The sequence below is a fragment of the Halyomorpha halys genome, unplaced genomic scaffold (genome assembly GCF_000696795.3).
Source record: "Halyomorpha halys isolate HHAL.00 unplaced genomic scaffold, Hhal_1.1 Scaffold106.1, whole genome shotgun sequence".
Classification (NCBI taxonomy): domain Eukaryota; kingdom Metazoa; phylum Arthropoda; class Insecta; order Hemiptera; family Pentatomidae; genus Halyomorpha; species Halyomorpha halys.
The window spans coordinates 514,297-535,486 of NW_027111449.1; the positions used below are offsets into that span (position 1 = coordinate 514,297).

The 21,190-nt window shown below is 29.6% G+C and overlaps 1 protein-coding gene across 1 annotated transcript in view; it reads right to left on the bottom strand.

Annotated features, from left to right (window-relative positions):
* SPoCk (secretory pathway calcium atpase) overlaps positions 1-21,190 on the bottom strand; it is a 122,146-nt gene that overhangs the window by 17,772 nt on the left and 83,184 nt on the right. Inside the window, exon 2 of the mRNA XM_014415711.3 lies at positions 1,250-1,447. Within this exon, the coding sequence (XP_014271197.1) occupies positions 1,250-1,447 (198 nt within the window). The remainder of the gene's footprint in view (positions 1-1,249; positions 1,448-21,190) is intronic.

Below are 21,190 nucleotides of genomic sequence, written 5' to 3' on the forward strand. Positions count from 1 at the left end.
TCTTTTTATTTTTAACCCTAATGAAGAACTATATTGTGGGTTGAAATGTCTGCAATAAATAAATAGTTGAGAACTATTTTTTTTCTTGACCGCAGCCCTGATTAGCTCCTTCAAATCCGAATACTGTCATCATCTATGTGTATAATCTAATAAATAATTGTTTTTATCAAAAATGAATCAAATTTATTATTTATTTTAATAACCTTTTTGATCCTACTTATGCCGTCTATTGTAAAGATTAATAACAGTTATGAAACATTATGGTGTTTTTAATATTCATTATGCCTGTAGTAACTCAGATGGCTGTAGTAGATATAAACCCACATTTCAATATAACATTTTATTGTGCGTCAAAGAGAATTTAATATTTTTTAAGTGATTATATATATACATATATATATATATATACAAATTTCCATAAAATGTCCAATTTTTATAACAATGAACACCCTAGAGAAGTAGAAAAGTTTGAATATTTCAAACGGGAGCCTATGATTCAGAGAAAGTTCCTTAGTTGCCCTTACGTTACAAAGTTAGTAGGCCACATCTAAGACCTAATACCTCTAGAAAAAAGTTCTATAGTACTCAAGTTCTCAAATGGTCCCAAGAATTGAATCCATGTGTACAGTGTTGCTAACCATTAAACCAGAGCTGTGGGGAGCTAAAATATCACAATGTACGGAAATACAAAAGATTGATAATTAAGATATAATCAGAACATTTACAATAGAAAGGAAAAGAATAATTGTTTTAAGATTATTTCCTCCTTAAGACAACTCTGTGAATGTTTTTATCTAGATAGTACTACTATGAATGAGATTTTATCAATGATAAAATCAATCTGGAGCTATCTAGTCTATACGTGGTGGTATTAAATATGCAAATAGAAAATCATGATAAAATCTGACTTTTATCCTTGGAGATTTATACCTGATAAGCAGTTGTAAATTGAAAAAGCTTAAATATAACCTTCAAGAATTAAAAAAAAAGAAAAAGAAGATCCCAAACAGAAATACACCAGGGAATATATTTATCAACTAGTAGAAACAAAGCTGTAGGGGAAATTGAACTTTGATAAAGTAGACTAAAGAAAATATTCATGGAAATAATGGATAAAACAACAAAAGAATGTAAAATGGTACCAATAATCTATCATATAACAGTTCTTTTTCTTTGGATAAAGTATCCTTCTTAAAAAGAATATTAAGACATTCTTTATTAAAACAAATAAAACCTGGAGTATTTTTACCTGTTCTAAATATTTTTTCCAAAGAGGGTCTTCTTCTTTGACAGAGAACTCATTATAGCCAGTGAGTTGGCGCCTGAGTTCTGGTTCCCGTCCCCAGAGACCAGTTCTCAAATCCACCCTTAAACGGGCGGCTACCTCCTCGGCCCCTAGGGCGCAGGCTTCTCCTGTTGTCATCCACATTGAGTCGTCTTCGCTTCCCTGAAAAATAAAAATGATAAAATGAGATACCATGATTTTTCAAGGCAAAGATTAAACAAATAATTAATGTAATTAATATGTTAATCTTACACACAGTAATCAACTTATAAATAATTAATAAAAGTAATGAATATTTTATGTAAATAGATAGGTAAAAATATGCAGTTTAATAAATTTATTCCATAGAAATAAAAAAAAAAACAGGTATTTTTCAGGGTAATGCAATTAAAAAGAGATACATAATTAGTGGACATATGAAAATATAAAATTGAAAAGATAGCTTCAAGATGAAGACTAGTTTCAGAAAAAAGACATATGTCACTAAACTAACTTGTTTTAATACTTATTAATGTAATGAATATACATGTTATAAACACCAGTTAGTAGATTATCAATATAAAAATTATTTCAGAGCCTTTGATATTAACTAGAAAGGATTGTATCCTTCCTTTATGTATTCTTAGAAAGTACTGAAAGAAGAGCATTTCTAGAAACAATACTATCAATTTTCAGACAGAATATAGATGGTAATTTATTTTATCATCAATCAATGAACCAATAATGGCATGAGTACACAATCTTGAGGCACACCTTATTAACTTCTGATATATCGGCCAGTCAGGAATCAATACTCCCTTATCAGGGAATGCAAGCAAAACTCTTAATATATATATTTTTCTGTTTTCATTTCTTTTAGGAGAATAAAGAAAATTTCAAAAGTGTTTTAGAAGCATTAATGATTTTTAGTTTATGGTCTCTTAAAGACAAAATCCACTTTCTGCTCACAATTTTTTTCCCTCTATAACCATAGTTATTATTTCACAACAATGAAATATAATAACACTTGATGACTAGTATTATCATAAACTTTTATCAGAAGAATTAAAACTGTCCCGAAGAAATCTGGATTTCTACCAATTTATTTATAGTTCTAAGTGATTTCAGAAATTAATATTAAATCAAGAATTTTTATAGGGATGGCAAAACACAAGAAGAAATAACACAAAAATATATGTTAATGTAATTATGATAATGATGAGCATGGAAATGTTATTAAAATAATTCATATCTCCTTATATAAATACAATAAAATAATATTAAAAATATAATTTTAAATAGAAATTTATTAATTATTATACCTTAGTATTTTTACTAGTATTTATTTATTTCAAACGAAGGTTTCTATAAATGACTAGAACATGCATAGATTATTCGTCCCAGCAATAAGAGGTTCAAAAATATGTACAACGCATAAGAGATTTTGTTGCTAAAGAAATAAGCACAACTTTCAACAAAAGGAAGATCTCATAAAATCCATATGATTAAAACAGAACAACTTAGATACTACATAACATATATGTTGTTTAAATCAGTTACTTATAAAATTTAAACATGGACTTAAAACTGAATATGATTTCTCACCTTGAATAAAGTTATACATGTTTGTGCATTACAAAACTAAATGAAGTTAGACAACATTCTTAAAAAAATCTAATTTCCGCCCAGAAACATTATAACACAAAACATACTGCTTCAATTCATTAAGATTTCATAAACACTGCAAATGAGATTGAATATTTTTTCCCTTTGCTGAGGTAACTTTTAAAAAAAATTAAATTATATCATTATAAAAATACTGATAAACAAACACTTTAGTTAAGCTTATAGTAAACTTGGTCATTTTAAGGAGAAATTCACTCTAGAGATTTAAAATAGGCACTGATTCAATGGCATGATGTTATCAAAAGCTTTCAGCAAATCATCAAGATTCCATATCACAATACATGAGATTCAGCAGGCTAGACTGATGTGTCAATGCTTTTCTTCAACTGATAAAACATTATACTACTAAAAATGATAAGAAATGTGTCATCCATTAATATAAAAAGAATTTGACCATAAGTACAGAAATTAATAATGACTACAATCAGAAAAATAAATTTAATTTTTAGAAAATTGGTTAAATGTAAAAATAAAGATGCTGAAATTAAATTATAAATAAATGATTTGAAGGAAATTGTTCAGAAAAAAAACAAACTAACAAATGAGAAATACCAGTTATTAGTACCAGCTTATCAGCACAGCTAAATGTAAGCTAGGTTAAATGTAAAAATAAAGATACTGAAATTAAAGAATAAATACATAATTAGAAGGAATTGTTCAGGCGAAAAGAAAAAAGGACCAAGAATATAAGAAACGAGAAATACCGGTTATTTGTACCAGCATATCAGCATAATGTAATGTATATAAAAGACACAATTTTTTTTTGTATAATATTTAGAATGATAAAATGTACTACTTATGCATAAATTACAAACAGGCTCCATGATTACAAAAAAAAAATTATTCCTAATAATTTCCAGAAAGTTATATCTCTTGTCCTACATGTTAATTAAATTTTTGATAGCTATTAATTAATTATGAGAGATAATTAATAAATTAGTTTTTCAATGTTTAATTCTTAATATAATTCATAGAAATAAATAATGCCAAAATTCTTAAAGATTTGGCTCATTTGTAAAACAATGAACAAACAAAATTCAGTTTTAGTTCATTTACAATTTGATGATAGAGAAAAAGCCCTTACAAATAACCCAGAAGTAAAGTAGGACTGGCATATATGAAGGTCAATCAAATAATTAAACTATTAACATTATTTGTAAAAAACTACCAGACCCATTTGAAAAAAAATAATTAAGAGAGTACTTACAAGACCAAATCTCTATTTCTTCTCCTGATTAAAAAGATTATTATTTTAAAATGGTATTATTTTATCATAATACTAAAAAAAAAGTTAATATAATTTTTTACATACTGTATCACCCAAAATATCAGATAATCATTACCAATGATATTCTGTTCTTTTTGACCACAACCCTGCGGTATATATATAAATTTTAAAATTTAACCAACCTTTTTATAAAAGTTCAGCTTTTGAATTCAAACATTAAACTGATTATGAAAAAAGCCACGACTTCATGGGACCATATGATCCTAACTCAGTTTCCTAATTATTTCTATTACCTTATTTCTTTTTTTGTTCCTTTTCCTATTCCTTAACTGCACAGCACCACCATTTATGATCTTTTTACCTTTAGTTAAATTTTTAGATCCTCCATTTTTTACCACTTCCTGGAATTAATGTAATTAAAAAATTAATATAATTTTTTTCTGTTTTTTTCCCCTTCCCAAAAGCATACAAATATGTCAACTAACATCACAGCCAAACGTTCGATTCTCTGACTACAACATCAACACACCTGAGGGCATAATAATAGCCAAAGAAAAAAATCAAAGAATTGAAGCCTAGCATATAGCACTGCAATTTTTAATCAGCTAAACTAATAATTTCTTCTATTAAAAACTACTCCAGGAAAATTCTTCTGTTATTTGAATGAAGATATATTGGGGCATATTAATCGGGTCATAAAGGAATAATAAGGGGTTAACACCCAGTACGACATGCAATAACTGTATCTATCATCTGCTGTAACAACAATCAACATATATTTTCACTTTCAACAATACCTTTGATACTTTTTTCCAGAATAGTTTGGGAGAACTTACTCATGAAGGTTCTTATAAAAAAATTGATTGCTGAAGATGTCAGCATTGTTTTGTCATGTTATTATTTTTTCTGAGAATTTATAAGTGGTTTGGCAAAACAGTGTTGGAGATTCTAAGCAACTGCGATAGCCCTCAGGTGGAGATGTCTTCATTGACTTTCACAAAATGATTTCTAATCCATTGTGGCAAAAACAACCATCGAAAACACAAGCTCCAATGCCAGACAGATATTACACACTCATTGACAGCACACAGCACAATAAGAAACAACCTTGATATGGAACACTACTGCATTAATTATACATATTTAATTAACAACCACATGTTTGATCTGGTCTACAAAAGTTTGATTCGATAAAAATCTTAAATAATTTACATAAAAACTTGTTCTTTAGAATTAATAACTAATGTAACTAATTAAAATAATATTTAATGTAACCATTCACTACATACAAAAAATAAAACATTTGTAAAACTATTCTGAATAAAAAGTAATTCCTCCATTTTGAATTCAAACTTCATTTAAAATTAAAGCCTTTTCCATAAAAATAGAAAAAAATTAAAATTCAATTTGATTAAAGTATTATTTTCAAGGGATACAGTAAATATCAATATAAACCTAAAACTAGTAATATCTGACCCTAATCTAGATAATACCAGTTACATAATTTTGCCGAGATAATTTAAGACCCTTTATATAGAAATTCCGGACTTAGTAAAAAGCAATATAAAGTAATAAAAAACACTATTATTTGTAATTTTTCCTAAGCCGTAGTAAATGTTTTATAAAGACAAATAAATAGTTTATCTATTTATAACGAAAATATTAACTGTAATTATTAGTAAATGTTGATAAAATATGTAACAATTTTTATCAACACATATTTAATTTGAATATCTATCTTTAATCCGTAATCATGTAACATCTTCAAAAGGTGGATTAAAGTAAAGCAAGCTAATACCTACAACATTTAAACTTAAATTTTGTCAGAAATAAAATTCATCAATTCAGGGCCCTAATTTTAACTAGCCAGAATATGAAGCTTAGTCATAAAATTGCTGTATAACAGTCTTATCCTTTTACGATACGACCGAAAAGATTACGAACTGTTAAATCCAAACTTCAACCAATCTGAAAATACCTAAATTAAAAATAAAACAAGAAAACATGCGTCAATATCCAAAACATTATGTGTGCGAGTTTCGTCTAAATTTAATGTTTATTTCCCAATAAACTTATAAATGAATATGATGAACAATAATAATAAAAAATCTACAACACTATTAACATTTCCAACTGATTATCGAATTGTTTAAATGAATAGTAAAAAATGGCCAATAAATTTTAACATATACACATATGTATATTTTTAATTCGCTTAGTTAGTAATTATTAGAATTAGTTACATGATTATATAAATACATGTTCATAAGCTAATAATTTGATAAATCATCATATATTGTTTGAATCATTACAATTTGATCAATTTAATGCTCTTTGGTCTCACATAAATTAGGATTTCTATTCTTCAATAATAAATTTTAAAAGCTCGTAAAAATATGAATAGTCATAAGAAAGAGTGATATTGTGAATTTATGAGACATATGTGAATTAAAATTTAATAATGATAATCCTCATAGCAACGCTGCTAGGGTCTTTGCCATTAATAATTACTATGATAAGTTAGCTCACCTTATTTCCCGTAGCATTGTATCCTTTTTTAGCATGTTTGTTTGACAATAGCCGCATATTTGACACGAAGATATTGACAATTAACGAGACAAACGAATTATTTAATTTAACAAATTAAGTGTTTAATGAAGTGAAATTGTACTTGTACAACGAAACGTTCCGGCATAAAAGATAAGGCCGTAGCACTGGACTGTCGATCCTTGGGAGGGTACGTCCATCGGGCCTATTAAAATCTTCACTATCGATTTTAGATCGAGTCTCAATCCAGGGGTCTCTACAGGTAATTTATATTAAATCAGGTGATATTGATTAAATGCCGGAGCAAAAAGTATAAAATACAGTAATGCACAAGTCTAATGGATAAAATTTTGAAAATAAAGTGAAACAAGAAAGGTATATGATTAGATGAAGTGGCATGGAGGCTAGAAGAATATATTTGACAACGCAAGGTTCAGAAACAGTATTGTTTACATTGCCCGTAATTCATCTAGATTCCAGACCAAAACAATTGTCAGTCATTTCATGTTAAATATACTCCTCTAATTCGTTTTTTGTTTCGGCAAAAATAGCCATATTTTCAGAACAATCTCGCTAACTATTTAAAATAATAGTTTCATATAAAAACTTTTATAACTGCAAAAACCGGAACAAAAATTAAATACATACATTTAAATTTAGGAACAATAACAATAAAAAATTAGGTGTTAAGGTGGATTACCCATCTTAGTATGTTTGTGAGATTAATAATTTTTTTAGATAGATTTTATATGATCTATTTGATAAGATTTGGTTAAGATCTACATTAGGTAAGGACCATATAAATTCATCATAACTGGTTGCATTTTTGAATTTGTAAGAACTGTCAGTGATGAATTTAAAAAAACCTGCTATTATCATTTGTGTTCAATATACATATGTTCAATTAAATAGTTGAAATAAGACACTAAAATCCATAGAAAGTTGTCCTAAGTTACTTAATATACTATTAGAAATAGGAATAAAAATATAGAAATAGTTGTAATTTAGTTTATATAATCATAGATCTAGTAGGATTCAACACAAATTGTTTAAATAGATATTCAAATTACCATCTCGTCTACATCTTAAAATATCTGCTCCACTTAATTTCAAATTCGTCAGATAAAATAATACATAAATATAAAATTAAACCGATATTATTCACAATTAAATATAATAATGTAATTGTAACACTTCTCACACCGTAAATAAAAGTTTTCGGTTCAACAGTTTCCAACTGACTGGGTCAAGATGAATTGTTTACACACAGACTAAGGGCAGAGAGCATATCGGCATCTACAGATCCTTTAAACTTTTATATCCAATTACCATAGTATAAAAAGGATGTGTACCTGCATGAAAAAAAAATTAGGAGTTTAAATTTTATGTTGAACTGTATGTACGCGATGAGATAATATTTATCAGAAATTCAAGTGCAGTCGGTCACTTTATTTTTTCTTAACAGAAGTTGACAGTTTGCTTATCATTCATAGAAAGTGTTCTATAATAAATCAATATTTGATCAACTTATTGGATTAAGAATAAATCGTCCAGAAACCTTGATGACCCGTGAATGTTTTATGAATGTTGCGTGGAAACCATCGAACTGTCAAACATAATAACCTACAGGTCGCCTGTGTGTTTAGAATATATCTTAACGCCTAAGGCCAATTGCGTTAATGTATATTGATTAATTTTGAAAGAAATAACATGAAAATTTGCCGATCTAACTCTATCAATGCTAACGCTATTTATAGCGTTACAAAATACCAAAGTATTTCAATATCCGCTATTTATTAATTTATATGTAGATAAGTAAACAAAGCACATATAGAGCCAGAAATATCTGTCGTTTATTATTAAATTTAACTCCAAATCCCACATGAAACTGCATTATAGAGATTCAGGCTAAAAATAAAATCGATATAAGATTAGTATGTTAATTATTATTATTATTTTATAAATTGAATGGCATCCTTCTCTGTCTAGTTTATCAGATGCCGGTGCCAACTGATATGACGTTACATACGAAGGTTAACGATTCACAGTATAACCTTGTCAAAGGCCGCTTTCAGCGATATAAATCTAGTCACCATAGCACCGTTGTGCAAAAAGTAATTGATAATTGTATTTTATGGTAATTAGTTATTACTTTGGCTCAATTAACAATAGTAACTGTGGGCCGTAATCACAAGGTTCATCAAATAGTAGAAATTAAAATTACTTTCTCAATTAATTTCACCCTGCAATTTCAAATTACAGTAATTGGTAATTATAATTGACATTACTTATTGCCCAACACTACACCATCGTCAGCCAGAACTAGACAAAATAATCTTGTCTAGGTTATTTAAATTTTAAATATTCAAAGTACACCCTGTTGTGTTTTATAGATTGTTTCCATCTCGAGGTGTCCACTTCGGATTCCTTCGCAATATCAATTTGAATTTGGACGGAAGGATTTTAGAACTCCATCTAGATCTTCATCCAAGGAATTAATTCTCTAAGGTTTATTCGTAAAGATAGTTAGACATTGACCAGAACGGGTGGTTGTGAAAAAGTACTACTATCGAAAAGTAAAAGCCGAGCCAATCTTACGAGACTCTCGAGAGGAGACGTTTCTGCTCAATTTTTTTTTTTTTTTAATTGCTAGATAAAATATTTTTTTTTTTACAAATGAAAAATAAAGCATATCTGTGGATTACAATTTCCACAAAAACAATGTTAAAAACCTCAAATGGCCTAAGAACTTCGTTTAAAATAAATCTTATCACACATTATTTTTTTAGCATAATTGTAATAACTTAATTAATATCACTATTTAATTTTAAAAATACGGAAACAAATTTCCATTTCCTTCAGTTATTATTTATTATCATCATTATTATTACTATTTGTGGTTTTTTTTCCCCAACTTTTGCAAAAAGCCTTGAAAAGTGTAGAAAAACGCATGATTTTTTTTTAAATTCTTATAAAAGTACAAAAAAAATTATAGTGCTGCAATTCTTATCGATTTAAAGGAATTTTCATATTGATTTTCAGAAACGATCTGAACTGAGAGTTGAGGAAACATGTTATGAAGCAATGAATTTTTTTTTTAACATTAATTCAAATACCTTAGCGATATTAACTATCGCCAATTCTAAATGTTTTGTACACATAAAAAAACTGTATATTTTTTAAGGTAGTGGACCTACCAAATTTGAATACCTCTCCTGTTTTTTTTGTTAAGAGACCTCTCTCAAGGCGATTTATTATCGGAATATTCTCTTCCAAATCCAACGTCACATGTTTTCTTTTCAAGGCGCGCATATTAAATTAAGTAAAAAAAAAAAAAAAGAAAGAAAAAGAACGCTATACACGAGATTTTATCACTCCGAACGAAAATTTAGTACTAATTGGAACGTACGTGGAGGTTTTAGTAGCGACGTAACCTACTGATAAGAATTGCGGTTGAGTGCATCAAGAGGTTATAAAACACAAAAAACTTCTATGTATATTTTTTCAACATATGATTCACTCTTCATGATTTTCGTATAACATTGACAATATAATTTTGCATTTTAGATTAATTTAGCGAAAATGTTAATTGATTCGATTTATATAATAAATAAAATTCCAATTTTTTAGCTTAAGCCAAAATGAGAGATTTTAGTTTTGTTTTTTAATGCCGATTTCACTTTCCTTTTTTTTTTTTGATCGGACAATAAATCACATGTTTTTGTGACGACTTATGGTTAGAACTATTTTATTAATTAAACTTCCTGACGTTTAGGTGCTAGGTGCACGGTTTTAACAGGCAAATGCAAAATACAAGTGACTCAAAATTAACTTTTAAACGACCTAATTTTCAAATATTAACGAGGGAGACTCCCTTTGCTGCAAGCCGAAAGTGGGGTTCCGACGCACATGGTGCAGTTTCCGGCTTAGTGGTCCGCAGACTTATATGGGTTGGGAACCAGTGACCTAAGGTAACCGGAATGGAACATAAAAAATTCCACTAACTAAATTTACAGCTTTTAGAAACTTTTGAATTTGAAACAAATTTCATTCCTTTATTGTCATAATCTAATATTTGTAAGGTCCTCTATTTCTCTCAAATCCTCTATTTCCTCTATTTCTCTATATCCTCTAAGGTCCTCTATTTCTCTCGGTCTAAGGTAACCGGAATGGAACATAAAAAATTCCACTAACTAAATTTACAGCTTTTAGAAACTTTTGAATTTGAAACAAATTTCATTCCTTTATTGTCATAATCTAATATTTGTAAGGTCCTCTATTTCTCTGTATGTGTATTACATAAATAATTTTAAATTATATTTAAGAATATTAAAAATTTATTTCAAAATTACTAATGAATTCTGAAGTTATTTCGAATAAGAATAACATAAACGATTTTGATAAGAATTGAATAATTTTTAATAAAAATTATATTCAATTCCTTACCAGGAAAGTCGCCATAGGAGAAATAAGGCCACCACCACTCTCCCCTCTCCAATAATTCAAAAAACCGAAAAAGGTAAAGAAATTGAGATTTTAGAACCTAAATCAAACTACAAGTATTCTTTTGAGACGTTTTAGCCAAGGAGTTGGAAAAATTCAAACCCATATAAAATATCTCTCAAGTTGACTAATTGGGATTTCATAGACATAATGTGCTTGAATAACATTGTTATCAAGTGTCACCATACTCGACATCTAAGTATAAAGTTAAAGTCTCAATCCAAATGAGAAAAAAAAATTAAAATATCGCATAACATTATAGCAGATATTGTTAAAATATTTTAAAATAGAAGAAAAAAACAGTCAAAACTATAGAGAAATCTAGGATTTCGCCCAACAACAAATTGTATCAAAGCCTTTGTTACGCACCGACAGTTTCGAAAATGGCTGCTACGATTTGGCCAAATGTTGAGGATTGGTGTAAAAAAGGCGAAATAATAATTTTATCAAATTCCTTCCTCTAATTTATCATTACACATACGTGTGCGTAATGCAATAATATTTACCTTGACACGCCTCTATTTCAAAAACGATTCGCCTCATAGATTTTATTCTCAAACAATAAACTATAAGCCTTCAAATATGGGAAAATATGTAGACATGGCGAGGAAGATGTTTATTGACAAATATTTTCCAAGCTGATATTCCTGTTTTATTCGAAATGAACCAAAAACGAATTTTCGTTTGATTCAATTCATTAGAATTAATTTTAGTAGTAAAAGACAAAATAAACAATAACGTATTAATGAAGAACCTTAATAATTTTAAGATTTTTTTTCTCTGAAAATAATTATCGCATACCAGACTGTAAGTCGATTAATATTTCCTTATTAATATTTATTAATATAAATTCTACTAAGATTAACAATATGAGATGGAGGGATAAAGTCAACCAAAAATAAAAAAAGACCATTTAAAAGACTAATAAACTACAAGTTTCTTGAGGGTTATTTTATTTAACATTTAATCAAGTTATAGTTAGATTAGTCTATTCGAAACTAGAAGTAATATATATTTTTCAGTTGTCTCACGAAACCAGAATGCAACAAAAATAATTTTTAAAATATTAATCCTGATTAAATTTTGGAAGTAAAATCTATTGGAAAACGTTTACTAAATCCTGATTTCGTACACAGAAAAGTAAAAATTATAAAAATAAAACTAGCACTTTAAAACATCATATTTCCTCTACATTCTATTTAAGGACAAAAAAGAAAAGAAAACACTATCTTATCAACGAAACCGAGTAGGACAACAATGAACCAATAATAATTATTATATTTAGTTGGCGTTTATTCAGCAATCAGAAATCAATATTATTAAATAACTAAGCATTTTTTTTTTTTTGTTTTGCTCACATTACTTTTCTAAAATATATAACAATAAAAAAAAATCAAACAAATTAAAAAGAACACATAAAACCTAAAAAATAAAATACTAATTAAAAAAGCGAAAACGTATAGAGACTACCATAAACAATTCTTAACAATTAAATAAACCATTTTAAATTTCAGAAATTTGTCGTATCAATAATTTATCCGTTTAAAATTAAAATCTAAAAAACCTAAGATTGTGAGGAGTTATGAACTTTTTACAATTTTTATAAAGGTTTTACTATTTAATTTGCCATTGCTTATTATCCGAAACTAACTACCGTAGTAGACTTTAACGACAAAAATACCCCTAAAAAGTTCTATTTTTTCAACTTAATCAAGTGTTTGTAAGTTTGTCTGTAGGCAGTAGTACGAAATCTGAATTTTGTTTTTCATATGAGTTTGGAATAATGAGTGATATCAAATGTTTTCTTTGTAAACCCTTAGTCCGTATTTTCAGCCACCATATTGAAAAAAGTTCATAAAATCTAATGATATTTTAACACAAATCTGCCGAAGCCTACCAACTATAATAGTAACTATATGTAAAAAGATTCTTATTAAAAGCTACGTCTTGGGTAAATATTTTTCATTTTATTTTTTATAATTTTCCAATGACTCCGGCGACCCTCAAAGCCTTCGACCGCGTACTACGGTTTGGGAACCATTACTTTAGCGATTGCAACGAATTAAATAATTATACGTAAGTATTTATTAAATAATAATTAGTAATAATAATAATTAAATAATTATACGTTAGACCTTTTTTTTATCTTAATATATTTTCTAAATATTGGTAAGTAGAGCCCTTCATTGAACGCGAAATATTTCCCCCAACGTAAACGCAAACGAATAAACAATGGAAGGAACAGGAAAGCAGACGCCTTTATAGACGGACAGAAAGCCAAACATATCAAACCACAAGCTCACGATAAGTACATTCAGGACAGATCATAGTTACCCCGTTCTGCACACTCTTTTCTACGCGCTTCTTGTGTGCACAACACATGATGAATATAAGTAAGCTAATAAAACGATATGTGTTGCCACAACTCAGGACACCAGCAAAAGAGTGAGAAGTCGTACGTGACCGGCTTAAATATCAGAGGCAACTATCACTTCAACTGATATATTGACATCATAATTAGTCACAGGCAACACTCGAGAGTTGTTTAATCATGTTGTTGTATGAACCGCATTGTGTTCCTATGAGGCAAATCAATCGGACAATTGAGAAATAATTAAATATCCAATTTAAATCAACATCTTTCGCCATAAAATAAAAAAAAAAAAACCTAATAAAAAATTGATACGATATGGTAACAATGATTTGATTTCATAATCGATATGTTTACTTGGATCTCTAGAGATATTTTCATGCTTTAATACTAATAAAATTAATCAAAAATATATATATTTGAGAAGAAAGAGATATTGCGGATTTACTGACAAGAATCATATCTAATTTTCTTTTTTTTTTTTTAATAATGTGTTTCCCTCTTACTAAGACTTGTATATACAACTAAAAGCGAAACCAATAGATATTAAAATAATAAATATATTATATTTTATTGGATTGGGAGCTAGGTTACTTGATGTCCTTGTTTAAGGCTGGTCTTACTCCTTTCTCGGCGTTCGGACGCTGAGACAAATGTCCGGAACAATAAAATTTAAGCAGTCATTTAGTTGAATCTAATTGACGTGAGTGACTTATTCTAAAACAGAACCAGTCAACTCCAATGTGACAACTCAGTTTCGAGCAGTGACAGTTTTTCTATTATACTGCACACAAGCACCTAAGCTTATAAAAAAGATAATTAATTGAAACTGCAATTATTAGTAAAAAGAAATAAAAAATATTAACTTCAAATTGAGAAAATCAGTAGAGGCAATTCATTAAGCTTGAGCAGTGAACTTTTGAAATGGACCGAGATGGAGAGGAGTCTGGTTCCGATATTCCCTGGAATTTTGAGGGGACAACAACTCATATACCCTGAAAGATTAAATGTTATTAACTATTCATACATAAGCTACCGTATTTATCCAAACATAAGGAGATCCCGAATATACGGGGATTTTTAAATAATATTTACAGAAAAAACACAATATTTGTTAGTAAAAATACACAATATGTATATATATTTGTTCAGATTTTTTTTCCGAAATAAGATTAATTAAATTTAATAAGGCATAAGAAAAACAATATTGAAACTATAGGCAAGTGACAATATGCTATGTATACTTGTTGATCGGGATGCCAGGATATTTCCTGAAGGAAACATCCACATATATGTTTATATTAATTAAAATTATTTGTGTCCTACAGAACTATTATTATTGAATTTCTTTTCCAAAGGGCTTTTGTGTTTACCAGTTTATCAATTATATGTCTTTATATTTATAAAATATTGTTACTATTGAAAATATATAATATAATAAGGGGTAATATAATAACTACATAAAAGAATAAAGTATTTATTTAAATTTGGTACATTATTACATTCAGTACATGGTACATGATTTATAAAATGATTGCAATGATATGATTAATTGAAATTTTAAAATTATTGACTGATCCAGAAAAATATGGTTTGCCATAAAATGTTAATTACATTATAAATTGTTACATAAAATATCTAAATTGGTGCTGAGTTGGGTGATGAACACGTCTTTACTACTGGATTGAGATATCACTCATTAGAATGCTTTCTAAAGGTGGAATCACACCAAGGGTGTCCAATTTCTGCCATTTATTTTTACCAACTCTGACAGTAGCCCGTCTCACCGGACCTAACATTAGGGAAGAAATACAGGTGCTTTTATGAAATAAAACACCAATATTCGGTACCCATTGGTACGTGACCCGCACTATTCCTGGAAAAAAAGGTGGGTGTCTATTTTCGACTAAATTTTCTAGAAATATATTTTGCGATATAATAAATAAATACAATATTTAATTTCCCTTTATCAATAAGACTGGTAAAAAGAAATCTATCACTCTTTATTTCCAAAATAAATATGACACTGTAAACACTTAGCACTTTTTATATCTGGTCCGAAAATAAAAAATTTAATTTTTTGGTTTTAATAATTTATTTATTGTTATTTACAACTGTGTACAAATATATACATAAAGTAAATTTGCAGTAGATGACATAGTGACATGATACAAACATGTGGAGAATCTACCCACTGATAGAACTCCAATAACATTTCTAGAGGAGAAGATCTCGAGGCCATATTCTTTTCAGACGCCTAGGAGGATTATTAGGTAATGAATGAGAAGCCAGGTTAGAAACAAGTGGATTTGGGTGGTTGAGAAGTTATCATGGAAGGAATGGTATCTCGTTCTGGCCAAATCGGCAACACATGGAACATTGAGGTCCTGATGGATGACTTGATTTGTGACGTAAGTAGAAGTATGAAGTAAGGAGCATTAAGGATTTTGGACTGTAAGGATTGGATTCGGGAGGAATTTGATGGTTTAGTGGAGCCCCAAAGCTCAACTCCGTATGTCCAGATAAAATTTAAATTTAAACAAAAATTCTGTGAGGCAGTGCCAGTAGGAGTTCTTTATCAAGGTAAGGAGGATCGGTCTAGTCTTGGAAACGGAAAGCCTAAAAGAAGCGGCCATCTCAGACTTGGACTGAATAGATGATCAATATACTGGCTTTTCATCCGATTCCAAATTTCAATTTTTTTTAACACTACTTTTAAGACAAAGTAGATAAAATTTGGGTTTAAAACCGATTTGCATCCGAGAGATCCATTAGAAAAATGCAATGCTACTTAGAAACCACTACATCTGATGATAGGATATTGTAGGAAGAGTTTAATGAATATTTAAAAGTATGTTTCCACATTACCAACATACTGGCCATTTTGAATTTGAGAAATTATAATGAAACTGTTGGTTTAGGTTCAATTTAAGTCCGTCAGTATTTTCTAAGGACTTCCCTTTATCAATTGGTAGGTATTAATTATGTCTATTATAAAACTAGATTGCTTTACAGGATAAAACTCTTTTCTAACAAGTTTTAAAAATCGTGACAACATGACAAAACACTAAAAGAACTAAGACGCACAAATGGAACTATTTTATGCTCATCTCACTGGATTACAATCTGTAATTAAGTCAGATACAAGATTCTATTAATCTTTTGCTTCTAAATTTGCATCCATTTTTTGATGATTCAGCATTAACCATCATGTATAAGTACAAATTTACATGATAATTCTGATTTAGTTTATTGGGTTTTATACAAACTATCATTCACCCTATGGTTTTAGGTTTATTCTCCTAGGTTCGTCGAAAAAACAAAATAAAATTCAACCACCAGAGAACGGCGCAGAACTTTTCGACGGGTTCCGCCTTGTAATATGCTAATAGACTAGTTAACGGTTCTGTCAAAATTTAAGGCAAAATGAAAACGACCGGTAGCTGATCTAGACAATGCCATCGTTGGAAAGGATTCATTTGAAGTTGAATTCATAAGTGGTTTAGACGACTTTTTTTGTAATGACCTTTAATTTTTTTAACTCTCAGAGAACTGTATTTTATTCCACGAGAGATCACAAATTTTAAAACAAAATGCTATTTTTTTTTTAATTATTTATTTAATGTAATTTACAACTGTACAAAATTATACAATAGGTAAATATGTAGTATGTTTCATATACACTTGAAAATCTTGGGAAGGAACCACCCATTGGTGGTACTTCAAACATTAATTTAAATTAGAAGGTCCCGTGGCCATCTTCTTTTCAGACGCCTCGGAGGATTATCAGGGATTGTTAAGGATGAAAGATTAAGAATTAATGGGTTAGGATGGTTAAGGAGTTTGGAATGAAAAGACGCATATCTGTTTTGGGCCAAATCTGCTACGAATGGGATGTTAAGGTCTTTGTGAATGAGTTTATTTGTGATGTAATAAGGAGCATCAAGGATTTTACGTAGGATTTTGGATTGTAACGATTGGATGCGGGAAGAATTTGATGGTTTGGTGGAGCCCCAGAGCTCAATTCCATATGTCCAAATTGGTCTGATTATTGTAGTGTATACTAATTTTTTGTAGTGAATGGTAAGTTTAAAGCGTTTGTCAAGTAAGTGTTGTAGCAATCGGAACCTACGAGCAGTTTCTTGTCGTTTCAGTCTTGTGTGTGGATTCCAAGTAAGTCTCTTGTCAAGATGGAGTCCTAAGTATCGAATCTGTTCAACAGGCGTTAGGTGGTGTATTTAGAAAGGATACTGTAGGACAGAAGGGCAGAGGTTTACGACGGAGAGTAAAGGTGATCTGGTGGGATTTGTCAGGATTTATTTTGATTCTCCAGTTTTTACACCATTCTAAATGTTATTTAGATTTAAGAACAGGATTGTCTGTACCAGATAAAAATGGTAGGTAATTCTACATTTCGATTTTTTAATTTAGCGTTTCTCCAGAAGAGCATAACGGATATCCGCTTCCCACCCGTCAAGAATCCACCACAAATGACAACGAAGAGTATAAATCAATACGATCGGGCAGTCTCGGCTTTTTCCGATTCTAACTCCCGACGCTCTTTTTCCTCTTCTGATTATTCATCATTCATCCATTGTTTATAATTGACAACAATGGAAACTGGTTATTTACTTCAAATAAACAAAATTAATATTTTAGAGGATTTAAAAAAAAAAATAGCCTTTTTAGAATATTTCAGTGAGGGTAAGGCCAATCTTATATTGCAGACCACATAATCATAAATTTATTTACTGAGTTAGATCAAACTCTTTAGAACTGCTTTGGTGCAAATTTAAAATAATAATAATAAATAAAGGGTGTAAAATCGATTAAATAAAGTGGCACCGATTTGTTGATTTTTATGAAAAAGTTGCAATGAAACCCTAAATATGAAATTTGTGTTTCGTACGACTTTTCTTTTTTGAGTTAGACTGTTTACACACAGAACTGTTTGCGAAACTTGTTTATTTGGACACAGGGATTCTCAAAACGAGTATTTATGTAGAAATTTCGAATTCAAAATTTCATTCATAATACTTCCGCTTTTAATATATATAGGTAAGTGTGAGTAAAACTATCATTTGATTTTTAATGGTTTTATTCTAGATTAAACATTGTTTTATCTCTCCCAGAAATGATCTTTACGAAACCTGACGATTACATTTCATAGATATAAGTAAAAAAAAAGGGGGGGGGAATGTCATTTATAATAAATTATGCAAGTGTTTTCCACATCTATTGATAAGGATTTAAGAGCAGAGCAAGAATACGGAATTGAAACAGTTTTATCAGTAATTTATGGAAGTTTTGGATAGAAGAGCTTCTTTTGGAGAAAATCAGTGTTTGCTCGGTGAAACCATGGATACCTGTTATTTACACAATTATTCTTACTTCAATAGAGTGTTAAGTTTATTCAAAGTTTAATTTCCCTCGAAGGTATAAGAAATCAGATGATGATTAATTAATTAAACATATTTTTACAATTGAGATGTGTAACCGGACCCTGAATTCCCCTGGTATCTATCTGGTAAATCCAGCGTGTAAAATTATGTAATTAGTAGTTAGTAGTATTTGTGTGTAAGTAGTTATTTCTTCTAACTCTATGAGCAGAGTATGTTTTACTTCATATAATAATACAACGTTAAAAGGAATAATGCTTGCTTTGTAAATTCAGAAATAGATTTCAATTGAATAGATTTAAAAAAAATAATTGTAATATTTCGTGGACTTAATTCTAATTATCTTTTTACGATCAACGCTATTCACATCCGACCATTCGAAGCGTCAGTAAAACATCTAACCTTCCCACAGGGTTAGCAGAAATATAGCAATTATTTAATTATATATACTGGATTTACCAGATAAAAACCAGGAAATTGGAATGGGCCGATTTCGCACGTCAATTGTGATAAATAAATCCCTAAATAACAATCAACCAACTTCTTATGGTTTCGTGGGCATTAAATTTGTATTAAAATAATTATAATTGAGATAAATGTTTATCACCGGATTTACGGAAGCCTTCTATAGGTTAGATTAGTCTTCGGGGAAAACTTCTACAACGAATGCTCTCGAAAGCCATGGGATAGACACTACGTTATATAAAAGAATTCGAAAATAAAGACCTGCTTACAATTATCTTTAAAAACTCATTAAACAAGATTCATTTTTTCCATCATCATTATTCCATTTGACTTAAGACTTGTTTGTTTTTTAAAAATTTATTTTATTTTATTTTTTTCCCGGTGATTTTCATTTATTATAACAGCCCTAAGCCAACGCAGTGGATGTTTTTCCTTTACACACATTCGTTTAAGAAACCTATAAAATTACAAACGATAACCAGAAAACCAAAAATATACCAAGACCAGAACCTATCTAGTTCCGACTAATAAACATCCAAAAACTGGAAGTTCCTCCTGTTAAAATACAGCCATTGATATATTTCAGTATCAAGAAAATCAAAAGAATCACAGTAGAAGATAAAGAGAAGTGGGAATATAGAAGAAAACAAAGGACATATTTGGAGAGGTTGATATCAGTACAGGAGCCTGTATGCATAAAACATACATCTGCACATAATTTTAAAAATCAATTTCTACCATACATATTACGGAAACGCAGAAATTTCTGGTCGTCCTAAAACTCTTACTAAATAATTTTGCTACGAATTTTTTCCTGGTTTTTCGCTTGTAACTCTTAAATGGTATTATACTTGCAAACAATTATGGTTTATGTTAGCTAAAGTAATTTTAATTTGTTACACTATAAATTGTTTAGCTAGAATACCGCGGATAGGAGTTATGGGCGAAAAACAAGAAAAAAAAATAAAAAACCTACTCTGTCATTAAATTAAATTAAAAAGCTAATTAATAAGAGTTTTATGACGTCCTAAAATGCTTTTGCTTGCTAAGAGTGGAAGAACTAATTTTTAGAATTATTTACAGATATATATTTTGTGAGCAAGATTTTATGCACCGGGTTCCTGTACTCTATCTTAGCTAAGGACTGATAGATATTTACTGATAGAAGACATCATAGGCGGGAAATATGTCACTGTGATGTTTCACAGCTAAGAATAACTGGAAACAGTAATCGGTCCAAAAGGGTGCCAAATAAACGAGGTTCCTATTAAGTCTAGATGTTCATAAGTCATTAATCCTAAGTAAATTTTTTTGAAGATAACTTGAAGACAAATCTTATGAGCCAATGTTCCGAATGCACCTGTGGTAGATAATTATTTATTTTTAATGTAGTCGTGAGTCAACCCTGTGGGTTCTGGAATCTTCCTGGTGCCCACCCAGCATCATAAAATGAATACTCTTAATTGGGGGAAATATTACGGTTGAGAGTGATCTTGTTCAAAGCACAGTACTTACTTCCACAGTACTCCCTCCTGACTCTTCCTGTTACAGCGGTTCACATTATATACAGAGCGGGGTGCCTTCAATGATAAGGCACTAATTCCAAGGACCCGGGTTCGAATCCGACTGTCATAGCTATTCCCCTGTAACGGTACTCGGTATAGCTGTTCCCCTGTAACTGTACTCTGTAAAGCTGTTCTCCAGTAACGGTACTCTGTATAGCTGTT